Raw genomic sequence first — 16,824 nt, 5'->3', positions numbered from 1 at the left:
TTGTAAATCGAACTTAACGCGAACTTCATGTGGAAGTAATATGATTTTCACATGGAACTATTCGACATGAACTTCGTGTAAAAAGTGCACATGAAATTCATGTGAAAGCTCGACTAACATGAATTCACATAAACTCTGTCATAATTCTTATTTGCTTGAAATTCAGGTGAAAATTCTGTGAAATTTAAGTGAAAAATAAATTATTTGAAATAGTATTGCATGTGTGACCCTAATTGTTTTACATTATTTCTCTGTCAAAGGTCAAAGCGTGAGTAATTTATTATGCACATAAATTGTTGTATAAATACACCCACGCCACGAAACAAGACAGGAAAGGCTTTAAATTCAAATAAAAATACAAGATTACATTGTCACTACACATTCAGATACAAAACAAACATAATTTTTCAAACAAGAAATAGCAAAATGTGACACACAAATTAGTTGTCAATCTTATGATTTTGGATACGAAAGTGCGAATTTGCTGTTGTAGTCAGTAATATTGCTTGTGTGACTAAATTCAATTCAAAATATTCAAACCGAATCAACTTTCTTCAAATAACCAACAGCCACTATTATTTACAAGTACCTAATATAAGACCCACCATAGATAGGTAAACTACATAGAATTAAGGCGCTGCCACCGAAACTATTTCATATGTAAAACAACTAGAAATCACGAAGAAGGAATCCACCTCAAAGTTCAAGGTCACAGGCCACTATTCATTATACTCTACCTATCATCTTTACATGATCTACATACATGCCAACTATCAAAAGCCCAAATCGGAAGACAAAAAAATTAGAGCCTGAACAAGAGTTTGACCTTGAGGTCAAAGTCCAAGGTCATTGACCACTATCTATGGTACGCGACACATAGCCTACACGTGATCTACTCATATGCAAAATATCGAAAGCCTACATCGAAAGACCAAAAGGTTACAGCTCGGATACGATTTTGTCCCTGAAAAGGAGTATCCATGGTAAGCAACATACCGTCTTTAAACGATCTACCCACATTCCAAATTTCAAAAGAGTGATCACTTTAGTGCGATCGCCATTTTCATGGCTTGGCCATAATAAAAGCATGGCTTGAAGTGATGAAGAGTAAAAACAAAACAAAACAAAACAAAAACAAAAACAACAGCAACAGCAGCAAAAGAAAAAACAACAACAACAACAAAATCAATTAAAGTAAAAAAGTAAGGATTAAAAGTTAAAACAAAAACAAAGTACCTATTTTATCCTAGCACCATATTAGTGGAATGATTGCTATCTCCGTTGATATTAAACTTTTATATATTATACGTAATTTCATTTTTACAAATAGTATAAGCTATGTACTGATAATTGAAAGTTTCATTTTTCTTACCCAATCATTGTCCTGGTATTCCTCTGATAAACGATAAACAGGCATTACTGCATCTCAATCAACGGCATATACTGGTGCAAGTTTTATATTAAGTGACAACTGTTATTCATATCTTTTTCACTTACAAAAATCCGCTTTAACACAAACTACTTATCAAGTCAAACAACTACTGGTATCCTTATATGTATTATATAAGAGTCACATATATGATTGCACTGCGTTTTACTGTTCTACATGAATATGAATCCAATTATATTCTATTCACAAAAGGAGTCAAAGACTGTGCCATTTAACTTAAAGCCTTGTATTTAAGCCTTGCACCGACTCCATTAAAAGTTTCAATACACACGATACAATTCAACAGATTACTATCTATCAGAACTCCATAGGTAGCAGCTTTCTTTTAAATGATAGGATTATTCCCACATATACAAAATCATCGATTTGTTACAATCTATTCAACGATACCAGTAAAAGTCATGATAAATATTATGGTAAGGACTAATTAAAATTTGTTAAGTTGTAAGTAGAAAGATTTATCACGTAAGATACCAAGCAAGTTTAACATTAAGGAGATATCTCTACTATTCTACAATCAGGTTATAAAAATCAACCATTGAGAAGTGTCCTTGTTATTTTTTTGCAAAACTCTTAATTCTTCTCTCGGAGCCATTGTAACAATGTACTTGACTTTTATTTGTTGTCACTCTTCAAAAAGCTCTCATTGGGTAACTATAGCAGAGCCAGAGCATTTAGTTTCTAAATTCATATTCCTTTGTTCTTGTTTAAAGATAGCAGATGCACTGTAAACCAAATTGTGTCAGTTTCACGAGCATGAAAATAAACCCCAAAATGCATAATTTCCCCTTGATTACTCTTTGATCAAATATTGCAATTCATGCACGTTTTCTGTCTTTTTCTTTCATTACCTTTTCATTTATAAAGATTGCTACACTTACATGTACACATTTCATTGCCCTTGTTTGGCAAAAAGAATGTCTAGAATGGTAGTGAACTTAACTATTTTTCTGGATTTGATTTAGATGTTGTGCAGAACCCTATTATGCATCAATGCAATTCTTAAAAATAAAAAGAAATAGAACATATCTTTGCCTAGGCAATAGAAGATAATTTTCATCAGATAACTTTACATAACAGTACGTTGCATAATTTTCGTGAGATTAAAATTTTGGCATATTCACACAGTAAATAATATCGACCAAAGTACAAAAAAACATTACCAAATACAAGTCTCAAAGTTACAAGCATGTAAAATGTAAGTTTAAAATGATTACAATGTAGTTATAATGGTACATTTTTTCCCAACCACTAGTATCTTAGATGATTGTAGAGAAAGAAATTAAAAATTAAACCATTGAAATATTCCAAAATAACCACTTAATAGTAGTAATTATACACATATTTTTAGGTCTTTATTTCAAAATGTTGCATGGTTATTTCAATTAATTACAGAAGTTCAACTACAATTATGCGTCTAAATTGATTATAATTTAATTAAGTTAAAACAAAATCATAATTATGGTAATCTTATACTTTTATGAGTTTAGGAAATTGAAAAAATAGCGATTTCAGTTCTACCCATGACCATGAAAAAACTTGAACATACTGGCGTTATACATATAAATCTTCCGTATTCAAACTCTGCATAGCTAAGCTTATGTATATTTGTTTTCAGTTATATCAATTTGGACTTTTTGGTGATAAAAGGCAGACTTTTGAATCAAGCAAATACGTGATGAAATATATGATGTTTAGACAAACATTACGAAATTTTTAATAGACGCTTCTTGAAGAAATCCAAATATTTGTGTTTTGCGGTTAAAACCTGCTTAATCAATACGACAATATAAAATTGATATACCATGTAATTTGTAAGTATAAGTAGAACGATCAAACGTTTTACTTGTTTATGCACTTGCGTAGAAACTAATAATGCAAGAACGTTTATAGCCACTCAAATTTATTACCGAAAGATTAATGAAATTAAAAATAAAATAAAATACCACTTATTTACTGGACATTAACATAATTACAGTCTTTACTTTCAGATTAACCACAATCCTTTATTCTTTTTTTAACTAAGTTGAATGTAAGACCAAACGTGTTGAAAAATCATGACAAAACTTGACATGGTAGTTACAAAGAAACTTTTGCAAATACATTATTGATAGATTTACTACAATCTAACTACTGCTGATACTACTTCCCCTTATAGAGTCAGAACTGACATTTAGATATAAACGCCATAGGTAAGATGTTACAACAAATAAAAAAGCAATACAAAACATTGAAAACATAACTATAACGAAGAAAACAATTATCAAAGGGAATTTCAGTAACGACATCATATTTTATTTTTCACTTAAAATAAAAATGCTTATATTATAAAAATACATTTCAGAAATTTATTTTTATCACAAAATGTATAGTAGTACATGCATGTACAGTAATGTTTTATGATTCAACTATCTCAAAATATGAATCCCCTGAAATGGTTATAAAAGAACTATGCTCGCTTGAAGTTTATATTCGCGACAGGGTGCATGGGACCTTTCGACAGTATGTCAACACGACAATCATTTAATTTCTATTTGTCAATGACTGCGTTCTAAGGTCTTAAATTTCTTTCTTACCTTGTAGAAATCTAATTAAATACCACCATAAATTAAAGCCCTACCCGAGAAAAATAACACATTTTTTTTTAACCAAAAGAATGCAAATAAACACAACACAACGATTGAACAAAATATAAACATTCTAACAATGCATAAATTGCACAAATTTATTCCAAACATTGAAGATGGTACAAAAATACTATAGTGTATGTCCAAAAATAAACTGTTATTAAAATCAGAACTGCGCCTATATGTATATGTTTATAAATAAGAATAATCAGTGACACATGCAAAAATAATATTCCATCATGTTCATGGGTACAAAGTGGAACTGTGCTAGCACATATCAATCTATAACATTATATTTGTTTTCAAATAATTTTTACCAACCAACTGACAAGTTTTAACAAGGCCGTTAATGAACATTCTCAAGAAAAGCATGGCGAATGCTTTGCATAATCCAGGAACAGACTACTGAGTTCAAGTGCAAGGAATTTCGACCAACTTGAAATTGATACAACATTGCAATTATTAAGTATACAGATATTGTGCATCTAAGGTGCATTCAAGGAACTACAGCGGTAGTAAACATAGATTTTATGATGTATAGATCTAATGGCTGGCCTAAATTTGGCGTGTTAAAGGAATCGGCTTTAGCGAGTAAAACAGCCTAATGACCATTTTCCTGATGAACTCTCTTAACCAGTTAGCTGGACAATGGAGAAGGAAATTAAACTTTTGAGAAATAGTCATATATTCACGTACCTATGGAATAGAAGAAAGATGATACCTCCTTCTTAATTGTGTAGTAAACTACTTAAGTCATTTCATCAGATATTGGCTATTAAGTAGCACTCCAGCTAAGGATCATGCAAAATGTGAAGATAAAACAATAAACATGTGGTTTTTCATATAACCCGTGCTCTTAGGAGATAAAAATTATATATAGAATGCACTGTAAATTTCAAACTTAAGGGAAATAACTCTGTAAATGGCGCTCAAATACAATATAATCTACTGTATTTTCAATGTCGATTATCTCCTAAGAGCAGGCAGATTTGAATGAATAATTACAGATTTCATAGTATAGACCCATAAAACAACTTAATTAAAAAATAAAAATAGGTGGCCTTTTTTGGGGTGTTTCACATTTTCAGATTTTGCATGATTCTTACAAAGACAGTTACTTAAAGACTAAGCCTCTTTCCTGAAAATAAGTACTTCACTCCATAGTGCAAACAGAACGCTTTCGAAAAATTGTTCATTTACAGCTAAATTAAAAAAAACAGAGTTTACCCTCCTTTGTTAAATGTAGTTCTACTATAAAGTTCTTACTCAAATATGATCACGATATTCTTCCGAAAGCCGATAGACAGACACAACTCCTTTTTTGTCAGTAGCTATACAGTTAACATATAGTTTTTGAAGAGAAATATAAAATTCCTTCAGCATACATAAATTACCACGTAAATAACGTAAACAAAACACTCTTACAAACTTTGTAAAAAAATAAAAAACAAAAAAAAACAAACAACCAAACAAACATCAAATTTTAAGTAGCACTCCAGCTAAGAATCATGCAAAATGTGATTCATGGATAAAAAGCCTACATATTTTTATTTCTGATACTTTGTTTGAATTGTGATAGTAAGCAGAAACTAACATTCAGTTTTTCATATAACCCGTGCTCTTAGGAGATAAAAATTATATAGAATGCACTATAGATTTCAAAATTAGGGGAGATAACTCTGTAAATGACACTCAAATACAATAGACTCTATTAATTGTTGATTATCACCTTAGAGCAGGCAGATTTGAATGAATAATTATACATTTCACAGTACAGACCCATAAAACAACTTAATTACAAAAAAAAATATGTAGCCTTTTTTGGAGTGCATCACATTTTTCAGATTTTGCATGATTCTTACAAAGACATCTACTTAAAACACTTCCATATTTTTAGAAAAAAAAATATCCGACAAGAATATTAAATGAATAAATGACGCATTTGAATGAGGATAACCTTTTGGTTAAAATCCTTCTATTTACTTTTATTTTGCATTTTACATTTTAACTGATACCCAAAGATAGCAACTTAACTTCAATAGATATAATTAAATCACCTTTCACAAATTTATGGATTACAAAATACCAGTATACCTTACGACGACTTTGAAGTCATAACAAACATTATATGTGGTATAAAATCAGAAGTTAAGATACACATGTTTTGTTTTTTGGGGGTTTGGAGGAAGTATATAGAAAAATAATACAATTTTTAGACCTGTAAATTTACCTGTACTTTTGTTTATCAGCAAGATTTAGCACGGCAGTCACCGGTTCGCAGGTTTTAGATTGATAAAGAGAATACTTCAAATATTAGAAATCGAAGTGCTTAAAAGTTAAAACAAGTTCAGCAAAATAGAAACAAAAAAATCATCAGTTACAGAAATTCAATTTGTTGCTAGAGTAGAGACCATGCTTTTTTATAAAAAATAATTACAGGGCAAGTTAAATGCATGACAAAAGTCATTGCTACTCAAGTCACTTCATTAAAACTACTGCAATAACCCTTCAATACGACCTCTACGATAAAATAACACCTTCAAATGTTTTAATGTTGTATTTGTAGACTTAGGTTTCAACGTTTCAGAGCATAGATGATTATGATAATCAATGGGGAAAAGCCGCAGTTAAAAACGGTAACGTATTTTAAGGTTACAACTAAGAGTTCCGTAAAGCATTTTGTTGGTATATCCATTCAATATTCGTGTTCAAAGGAGGGTTTCACTTTTAGACATCTTCGAAAATCAGAAAGAACGGAAACTGTCACCAGAGAAATAATAACTAGGCATCATAAGATATGTTCAAGGCATTCACTTAGCAACTAGCCATATCTATTTTGAAATAAGGGTAACGACAAAATTATTGAACACTAATCCGATTCATAATCAAGTCAGGTCCAAAATAAATCTGACAAAATAGATATTACATCACCGGAGTAGCTGGTAACGCAACGGCCCTGATTTGAAGCAGGGAAGATTGCCGGCTTTTAACTTTAAAAACAAAACAATTGCGGAATATTCTGTAGATACTTTAGAATGCAATTGACATTTAATTGTGTAGTTTCCTCGACATTTTGGTTTTGCTAATTTTAAGGAAGTTTTGGTCACGAAAGAAAGCGAATTGTCAGCTAAATATTTGGTCTTTCAAATGACAAAGCATATCCTGTGCATACAGAAAACTTTACCTCATTGCAAAAGATTTTAACAAATAAACAAAAGGGACTTATCTCATCAATGAATATATCTTCACTTTTGAAAGATTTGACGACGACACTGCAAAATTATCAGTTGTTTTTGTCTTGATCTTATCAAACCTGGAAAGTTTTCAACAACACATTATGATAAACATGACGCCTTATATTTTCTGATTGTCAACTGTCCATTCATAAATGACGTAACTATCCAGTCATGAGAATGTAACGTATGAAGTTTTTGTCTCTCAACACAAACGAAAAGCATGTCAGGTGTCTGCCAAGAAGCAAAAACTGCTAACCTTTCCCGTGCACCTGAGTTCCCATCAGTTTGGTTCGATGCTGTTCGTTTTTCTCTGTGTACTTTTAACTTCCTTTTTGTTGCGAGACATGTTTCTCGTTGATTTCCTTTAATTATTCCGTTATATTGATAGTGATTTAATCTCGGTAATATTAGATGCACATGCATGCCCTAAACATACATGTTTATAAATAATTTGAAAACCTGTACATCTTCGAGGTAAAGCGACATATATAAATCCTATTTTACATAAAATAAGTAGTTTAAACATATTCAATGTCCAACTGATACAATATAACATTACCGATGTTAGTTATTTAAATACGGCAAAAAAAGAAAATGGAACTAATGGAAAAAGAAATTGTGCACACACTTGAGTTCAACCATTTCAAGATGGAAAAGCTTTTCTTTCAATATTTTAACACATTAATTTATTTCTCTTTCCAAAACATCCCTATTAAAATTTTCATGATTGGGAATCGAAAAAAAAACATCTTTACAAGAACAAATAATAGGTGGGGAAAAATGTATTCACAAATCTGATCTTGAAAAAAAGCGTACAAATTTTTAATATCGGTTTGTGATTATGATTTCTGACGAATACGTTTGATCATCATCCCGTAGATAGTTAACAATATGAATTTTGCGACAATATCGACTTTTTTCAGTTTTTAGTTAAAAAATGTTTATGATTAATCTGAGAAATTCGAATAACATTTTTTTTTAATTTTTGCCGAAACACACCGTTACCTTGGCATTGTTAAAAATTTCATGCGAGTATTTGCAATTTTAAAGATTTTATGCGCATTTTAAGTTCTGTTACTATTGAATTAAAACGGAATGCAGTTTCTTTTTCCATTATTATATATCCGTATTATACAGAAGCATCCAATTTTAATCTTTACTTGACACCAAGAAGTTTTATATTCACGCGGTGCATTCCAAAACTGGCATAAAAAGAACTACGTTTTAACGTGATGAAATGAATAGCAAAAACTTAAGTGAGTTTTCCAAATTAAAACAAAATATAGTAAAGCGATTTCTCTTGTAAATCATGACTACGTCTGAGTTGTAAAACTTGTAAAAATTTACTTAGATATCAAAAGATTAAAGGAAGTTCTAGGTTTATTGTGTTTTATACACTGTAGGTATCAGAAATGTCTTTCAACAGAAGTCTTAGAATGACAATAGATATAGAAAATAACATACCAATTTCTTAGGAACTCTCCTTCCCCAAGGCGTCCAGCAATCAAAAGATGTATAAACCATCGGGAGAAATGAAGAAAAGACTGAAAATTTTCCCAATCAACAGCCGTTCTAAGCGTTAAACTCAATTCCGCACGGCCTGAGATAATAAGTTTGAACATTGACGGGTTTTGTTGAATTAACCATCGAAATGCATAGTACTAGTTTGAAAAACAAACACAGGCTAATATTAATTACTTCATTTAAATAATTAAATGCATCTACCTGAATTTCTTTTGTACCTGGTCTCAGACGTACTATAACGTTCGGTGTTAGGGAATATTAACTAGCCGTCTCAAGAAGGTTTATGATCATAGGTTGAAGATGATAAAGGTGCTAAAACAGATCTTCTCGTGAAGAAAGATCATCAAAGATTTAATAATGATTTTTTGCTCTTAAGACTTGTATTGTATTTACATCATTTATAAGAAGACTAGAGGATTGTGTTTGATGTGATTTTTCTCAATTACCCTTGATTTTCAAATATTTATGAACTCAATGTAGAATCTCATTCATAAAGAGACTTCATTACAACAACAGATATACTCCAATCACCTTTTCAACATGTACTAGAGTGAAGGAAAAGCTAACTACGGTTGGAACAGGGATATTAAAGGCAAACATTCAGAACAGAACAGAACGTGAAAAGAAAACAATACATACAGAGGCCAAAAATTTCTGACTTCCGTAATCAAAACCATCCCCTTTTTAAATCTGACCAAGCATGGTGTTGCGTTATTTTTTAGAAAAGCTTTGTTTTCTCTTCTCTTTTACTATGGTTTTCCATATGAGCAATTCGGCACGTTTTGCTAGAGAAGCAATGGACGCTAACTCTACAGGTGCACCTGGTGCATGCTCCCAGCTTTTCGTGGAGTCCAGGCTGCTCATTTACTTTTGTTTCTTTGTACATGTAGTTTTGGTTATTTTATGTTCTTTGTTGTGTTTTCCATGTCTAGTCGTTGTTATTGGAATATTTTCTTTTGAATTCTGGTTCCCTTGATACATCAATTAATTGTCCAAACGATGAACACAAGTAATTAAGAAATATATTTCAGGTTCCTTGGCATAAGCTCTCAGTATAATTACTTTAAACAAGTTTATCTATAGTATAAAAATCATTATTAATCGTATATTTGTCATATCACTTTTTAAGTAGAAACCTAATTTTTTATGGTATATTATACATTTAGATTTTAATCCATATTGCCTGCATCCATGGACGTTTAATTTTGTTTGCAATACTCTTATCCCCGAAATACTCTTTCAAAAGATAATTAACTTTTAACCTTGAAATAAGTTATACTCATATCCCAAAATTTTCGTCTTAATTGTTTACACTATTAATGAGAAGACTATGAATTGGTTCTTATGTGAGCCATGGGATTTTTCTCAATTACACCTGGTTATCAAAGGGTGCGGAAACCGATCTTCATGTAAATAACAAATATCACAAGTGTGATAATGATTTCTTGCTCTTACATGTAAGTATCAGTCTCTGTAAGAATCAGGCAGTGGGTGAAACATGGTGTGAAAGAAAAATATAATTTTGACTATTTGCACCATCACAATCAAGGAAAAACAGACAAGATTTTCCATATCATGTTGGAGCATTTATTTATAATTTCATTGAAATGCACTGAAAATGAACATTGTTCTTTTTTTTTCAAACCATGAACATATGTATCAGTAGCTACATTCCACGTTCCAAGCAATAACGTATATACAGTTTATGAAGAAGTAAAATAAGTTTAGCTGTAGTATGGAAATATGTTCGTTACTGAAAACTGCAAAATCTTAGTTTATCTACGGTATATTTTCTATTTGGTTTTTCAACTTCTTCAACTCCTTTAATAATTTTTTTTACTTGTTTATTTCGTTTGTTTGTTATATTCTTATCTCCGGAAATTTCTACCCAGTTTATTAACTCTTGATTTCAAGTTAAGCATTTTTCTGATCCTTGAACTTCTGTGGTTTTTTTTGTACCGTTAAAAGGACATTCATCACAAAACTTATTTAAGTTAGACGTATATTTGCCATGATTGAAACATCGCAATTAATATCAGAACTTAAAGTTAGTTGCGGACACGTTAGGGAATCGTGTACTAAGTTACAGCCCTAGATTAATCCTACGATGAGGAATGACCCGGCCAGCGAAAGCTATATCTTTATATAGCCTAGTTGGCTGAGTGGTCTAGTGCGCTGGACTTTGTGCAGGCGGTGTTGCCATAGATGTCACAGCGGTACGTTTTACATTAGAATATACATAGGGTAAGGTCATTTGGACGGATAACTGCAAAGGAAGATAATTCAAATTTCAACACTTAATGCGTTCTAAGTTATGCTACGATCTTACTCTTAGTATTTAAGTTTTGTTTTTTGTTTTGTTTTGCTAAAACACATTACTCTACCTTAAAAGGTACGGTTTTTCACTAATTGAACTTTTTAAACTTTATATGGGAATTTCGTTATATAACGTGTACGTAATTCACTTTCGGCTAAACAAAAAAGTTTTCCATTTTTCATAATTATAACTTAGAATAATTTGAACAACTTCTAAGAAAATGAAGTCTTGAATAAAGACATTGTAATTCGGCACTTTTGCAATACATTGTATTTAGTAGACAAAGATAAAGATATGACACATTTATGAAATTTAAGGGGAGTTACCTAATATTTCTTAAAGAATATAAATAAGTTGTTTGCATAGGTTTCCTGTGGGGGAATTATCATATCGCTACAGATGTGATATGGACTTAAACAAGAAGCTGTGAAGACCCAATACAGTTCTGCGATATAAACTATTTTAATGAGAAAACGAGGCATCTATCTATTATAGTTTGAAAAACATGTAATTGGTACAAAAATATGGGATCAAATTGAGATGAGTTGTAAATTTACCCTGCAATGTTACCAACGAATGGATAATGGTCAAAAGTAATACATAACTAAGGAGGGACTAGAATATAGCTTCAGTCATTTAAATGATGTCTCAGCTAATTTGAATATGTGTTAAAACAGGGAATACAGTGAAGAGTTTCTACAAGTATATAGAATATGTGCGATGAAAAATATAGATGGATAGTGAATATACAAACGTATCTAAAGTACAAATTCATTCATTATGCTTGGGAACTATAAAACTGAGTTTTATATCAAGCAAGTCTTAATTTGATTGGCCTTTCTGTATAAGGAAAATTCTGATACTAAAGTAAACTATGATATTCATTCGAGGGTAACAAAGCGCTGATATTCTGAACAGGATACAGTAAGCTTTAAAAACACTTCGTGCACTTTTATTTATCCAATTCCTCATATGTTTACGATTCAAGATAAAAAAGGAAGAATCTGTTCGTTCAAAATACATTTGATTTTTTTAAATATTATTGATCGAGTACCAGATTTGTCCTTTTAAGAACGAAAATGGATTCACTTTCAGGTAAAGATCATCATGGAATTTCAAGGATCAAGATTTTTAAGTTGAAAAGTTTATTTTTGATTACATTAAATTATGACTTAAGCTACCTGCTTGTACATTTTGAGTCTCTACGTTTGCCAACTAGTAGACCTGACTGACTTCAAGGCATGTGTGAGCATGGTAGGTAGTTTAGCACTATCGTTCGATACAAGAAAAAAAAACTTTGATTATTGTACAGACAACGACCTTTTTGTGGACCAATATATCGTTTTCACAAAAGATTTGTAATTGAAATTTGAATAAATTTGCAAAAGAATGAATTTGCAAACATACTATTCAAAGCTGTATTTACACGGGACATTGCAACTAGACGTTTACAATTGTAATGTTATTTAAACAAACTCACATGTGAAAACACTTTTCATGTGTATTAATAAGTAGGACCTTAATCCCAGAACAACAATGAACTAAAATAAATTATTGAGTATATCAAAGGAACAATAGTATGTATCGAGTTATCGAGACCTTGAGATAAATACAGCAGTATGCTGTTAATAGACCAAAAAAAAAAAAGAATAATATCATGAGCGATAAAGTTTACTATTGAAATATAAAGATAGTCAGCATATATCATCATAAGCTGTTCAGCGTTAACTACGGTGTATCATGGGTACCGAAGCATCAAAATAGAAGGACAATCCAAAGACATAAAAATCCCAATACATGGCAAAACATGAAAACAATTTGGTTGGTTTTTTTATATGCATGAATCGCTTTCTGTCTGATTTTCATAAAGATTGCTACTTAACAGTTAAAAGTTGGGGATAAATCATTTTAAGGGCAACTTTGACAACTAAGAAAACGTCAATATACTTTAAATTAGTCTTAACTTCTTGAAATATGGGTCTAAAAACTAAAACACAGATGGATATAAAGAATATGAAAATTTAAAGACAATATCTAATCTAAACGAAGAGATACTAAAACTATCTAATCTGTGTTACAGACGGTATGGAAAATGATTCAAGCTCGATTTAATAAATAATTTCCATGAAAAAGAGTTATTTACAGAAGTCCTCCGATTCAACTCAACAATTAATGTTTCTAGAAAAGCAGAGGAAACTTACCCTACCGGTGTACCTGGTCCATGCTCCCAGATTTTAGTGGAGTCCGAGTTGCTCATTTACTCCTGTTACTTTGTTTGCATTATTTTACTTACTTTATGTTCTTAGTTGTGTTTGTCTGTTTTCCATGTCTGGTCTTTGTCCCTGGATTACATTCTCTTGGTTTCCGCTAGAATCTTAGTTCCGTTGATTAATCTTTCAATAATTATTACAGATACCATAAGAAATGAAGGCCTCCTCGCTCTTACCTTATAGTATATCAGACGTCTGTTGGAGGGGCAATGAATAGTCATCTTTGGTTGTAACTTCTAATTTCCAATGTATGTTGAATCTCACTGATTTAGTACCACTTTAGTTTTTCATATAGCTAGAAGTTGCATTAATGCATACAATGTCCAAATTGTTTATTCAGAAAATTTCGAGTTAAGGTTTACTGCATTTGAAATACATACTGACTAACACTGTATTTACCTAGGGATTAACGTTATTTAATCTTTTAGTACTGAATTAAATCACTTCCTTGACTCTGGTTTGATTTACACAACCTTTGGATTATAGAATGCAGACTTTTTGCAACATATACTAGTAGTTCCTAATTAGCCAAATCCAGTAAAACGGTTGCACTTGTAAAATAAGAATGCATTTTATATCATTTAAATTGGATACAATATACCAACTGTTACTTTCTTTTTAAATTATATATGTGTATATTTAGCTTAAAGTTTTAATGGATTTTTTTTTACTACGAAATACAAAATTACCAATCCAATATATTGCAAGTTTCGAAATGCTGTACACGTATTTCAAGGAGCAACCTCTCATCAGCAGCGTTATAATTAAATATATAAGAAAATCTAAATCCAAAAAATTATTGTGTACAAAAAGTGATCTATACCAAACAATCAAAATATGAAGCCAAATTCATAACCGACACGTTATGTGAAATACAAGGAATGATCGAAGCTTCAGTGTTGAGCTTATTCAAGAATTGGCTATGATAAAAATTTTGTCTGTTTAAAAATAACATAAATTTTCCATGTGCATATTGTTTATTGCGCAAAGTGCAATAAACAAAATATGCACATGGAAAATTTATGTTATTTTTCAATAGACAATTTTTTTTCCACAGTAAATTCTTATAAATTAATTTAAAAACATATTTTTATCTTTAAACATGAGAAAAGTAGCTCTGAATTTAACTGAATAGGGGCGTGTCAATATTTTTTTCTATCCATTGAGATATAACAAAATTATTTTAACCAATCAGATTACAGTATTTATCTCAAATTAATTTATGTACATGTAATTTTATCATTATTGAAGGAAACTTAAATTTTCTCCAACTATATCTATCTAAGTACATGTTCTTTATGGTGTAATTCAATTTTTTTCTTCAAAGGTCCATGGTTAAAAGTAATATACCGCGAGTCGGTATTCAAAGTTAGATTTTCAAACTTGATTATCTCATTTCACTTTAAAGTTAGTTGACCTGATAAGTCTTCAAATAAGTCTGCAGAAGTTTTCATGAATAAGAAATACCTTGTTATGAGATAGATTTCCAAAGTACAGACACGTATATCAATATTCCCTTTATTACATTTATTTCCTCATTGTAACGTCACTTAAAATCACTTGTTATATTCTTCACAAACGAAATTGAGATATTGGAAAAAACATTCTGTGATAAAAGAGATTTATTTTTTATTTTTTATTTATTTATTTATTTATTATTTTTTGTTGAAAAAATGCATCGTCATCGGTGACAACTAAAAGCAGAACTAGGCATGCCAGGTGATAAAACTGTAAAAAGTAACGCTTTAAACGTTTCAATTCGTCCAACAAAACTGAATCATTGTTTAATCAAACGACTAGGGTAAATATATGGTGAAACAATGTAGACAGGCAAAATGCAACGCATATGTAAAAATTTGCTCAGACATAATATGAAAATGTGTGTTTTTGTGCATATAAAACCACACGAAACATGTTTTTAATCATACGAAAACAAAACTCTTTTGAAATATGAAGTTTCCAGAGAAAGCATATATAACTGGTATTTGTTATAAGTACGTTTTGAACATTATGTTCTTCGTTCTGGTTCTAAACATAAGAAAAACATTATGTTGTATTTATTTCTGTTTGTTTTCGATTACTTATTATTTTATGGTCGTTGAAATTCTTATGGAAAATGTTTCAAGCAATACTAAACAGAACTTTCGATCAATCTAATCAGGCCTGCTTGTACTAGATCGGCGCACAAGCCCAGTCATAAAAATTAAACGTATACAAGTGTGTTCACAATTGAACAAATAGTTTAGACTCATCTCAAACTCGCATTTTTTTACACGCTTTGTTGCGAATTTCAAAATCTTTGGCATATATAACTAGACCGGTGATCGAACTCCGATATGGATGATTTTTATAACGCTATTAAAGTAGAAGAGTAATCAAGGGAACCAAGATTCTAGCGGGAGTCAAAAGAAACTAGTGGTCGCAATAGGTCTTGAAGACAATGACCTCAACAAGAGAAAAAAAACCGAAACAACATACGATGTATAACAAGATAACACGTGCTGGGTGTCAATATTTTAGTATTTGATACCATATATACGCCTTAAGTTGTCAGTCCCTGTAAGAATCAGGCATTCAATGAAACATGGTATGAAAAAACCATCATTTTGATATTGTAATTTGACTATTTGCACTCAGAATCAAGGAAAACAGATAAGATTTTCCTTATCATGCTGGACCATTGAGTTACAATTTCATTGAAATGCACTGAAAATGAACATTTCAAGGGCAGATAACTCTGTCACAAACATTATTTTTCTAAGATTCTATTGAAAATTTTTGCGCAAAGCCTGTGATGCAGAGATCAAATAACGGTATTTTCAAATAGAGAAAGCATCCTTGAATGATGTTACATTGTGTGATCGGTGGGGTTTTGACATGAATGTTTCTGATTTGTCCCATTTTGCCTGATTCTTACGAATATTTACACTTAAAAGGCACTTCGGTATTTTTTTAAAAAATAAACCAGTTCCATTAAATCATGATTCTAATTCAATAATACGTAAAACTAAATGAACTTTCAAATTGTAAGCTTTCAAAACATGGACTATGTACAAACATATATTTATACTCATTATTGAAACTGTCTTTACTTGGAATAGATATTCAAACGAAAACTAATAGCCAAATGATTAAAAAAGGCCCCTACGATATCATAACAATTTCTTAAAGATTAGTTTTTTTTTATCACTGTTTACAGTTACCACTAGGCATACTCAAGGCTCTGGGTGTGATGTATTACACGTTATGTACTTGTAACATAGGTGCTAATTAAAAAATCATGTATATACCTTAGGATTAGATTGAAGCCAAATCTAAATGTTTATATTTAATTTCCAATCACTTTCAACAATAGCATCGATTTTCAAATGCTAATCGAACTTTAATTTCAGTAAAAAGC

General features: G+C 30.9%; 1 protein-coding gene across 10 annotated transcripts in view; it reads right to left on the bottom strand.

Annotated features, from left to right (window-relative positions):
* Positions 1–16,824, bottom strand: part of LOC148621184 (uncharacterized) — a 73,200-nt gene that overhangs the window by 12,817 nt on the left and 43,559 nt on the right. The window contains exon 1 of one of the 10 annotated variants that reach the window (XM_088575296.1): positions 13,601–13,735. The exons of 4 other annotated variants lie outside the window; for them this stretch is intronic. In XM_088575296.1, coding sequence (XP_088431422.1) covers positions 13,601–13,645 — 45 coding nt within the window. In that variant the 5' untranslated portion in view covers positions 13,646–13,735. Of the gene's footprint in view, positions 1–1,372; positions 1,743–8,777; positions 8,920–13,600; positions 13,736–16,824 lie in introns of those variants that run through there. 5 more of the 10 variants (XM_088575301.1, XM_088575293.1, XM_088575298.1 and 2 more) reach the window with 5 other exon arrangements.

Source organism: Perna viridis, chromosome 3, assembly GCF_037379345.1.
Source record: "Perna viridis isolate PV_CMFRI_1.1 ecotype Kerala chromosome 3, ASM3737934v1, whole genome shotgun sequence".
Classification (NCBI taxonomy): domain Eukaryota; kingdom Metazoa; phylum Mollusca; class Bivalvia; order Mytilida; family Mytilidae; genus Perna; species Perna viridis.
This window is presented reverse-complemented; position numbering and strand designations above follow the sequence as displayed.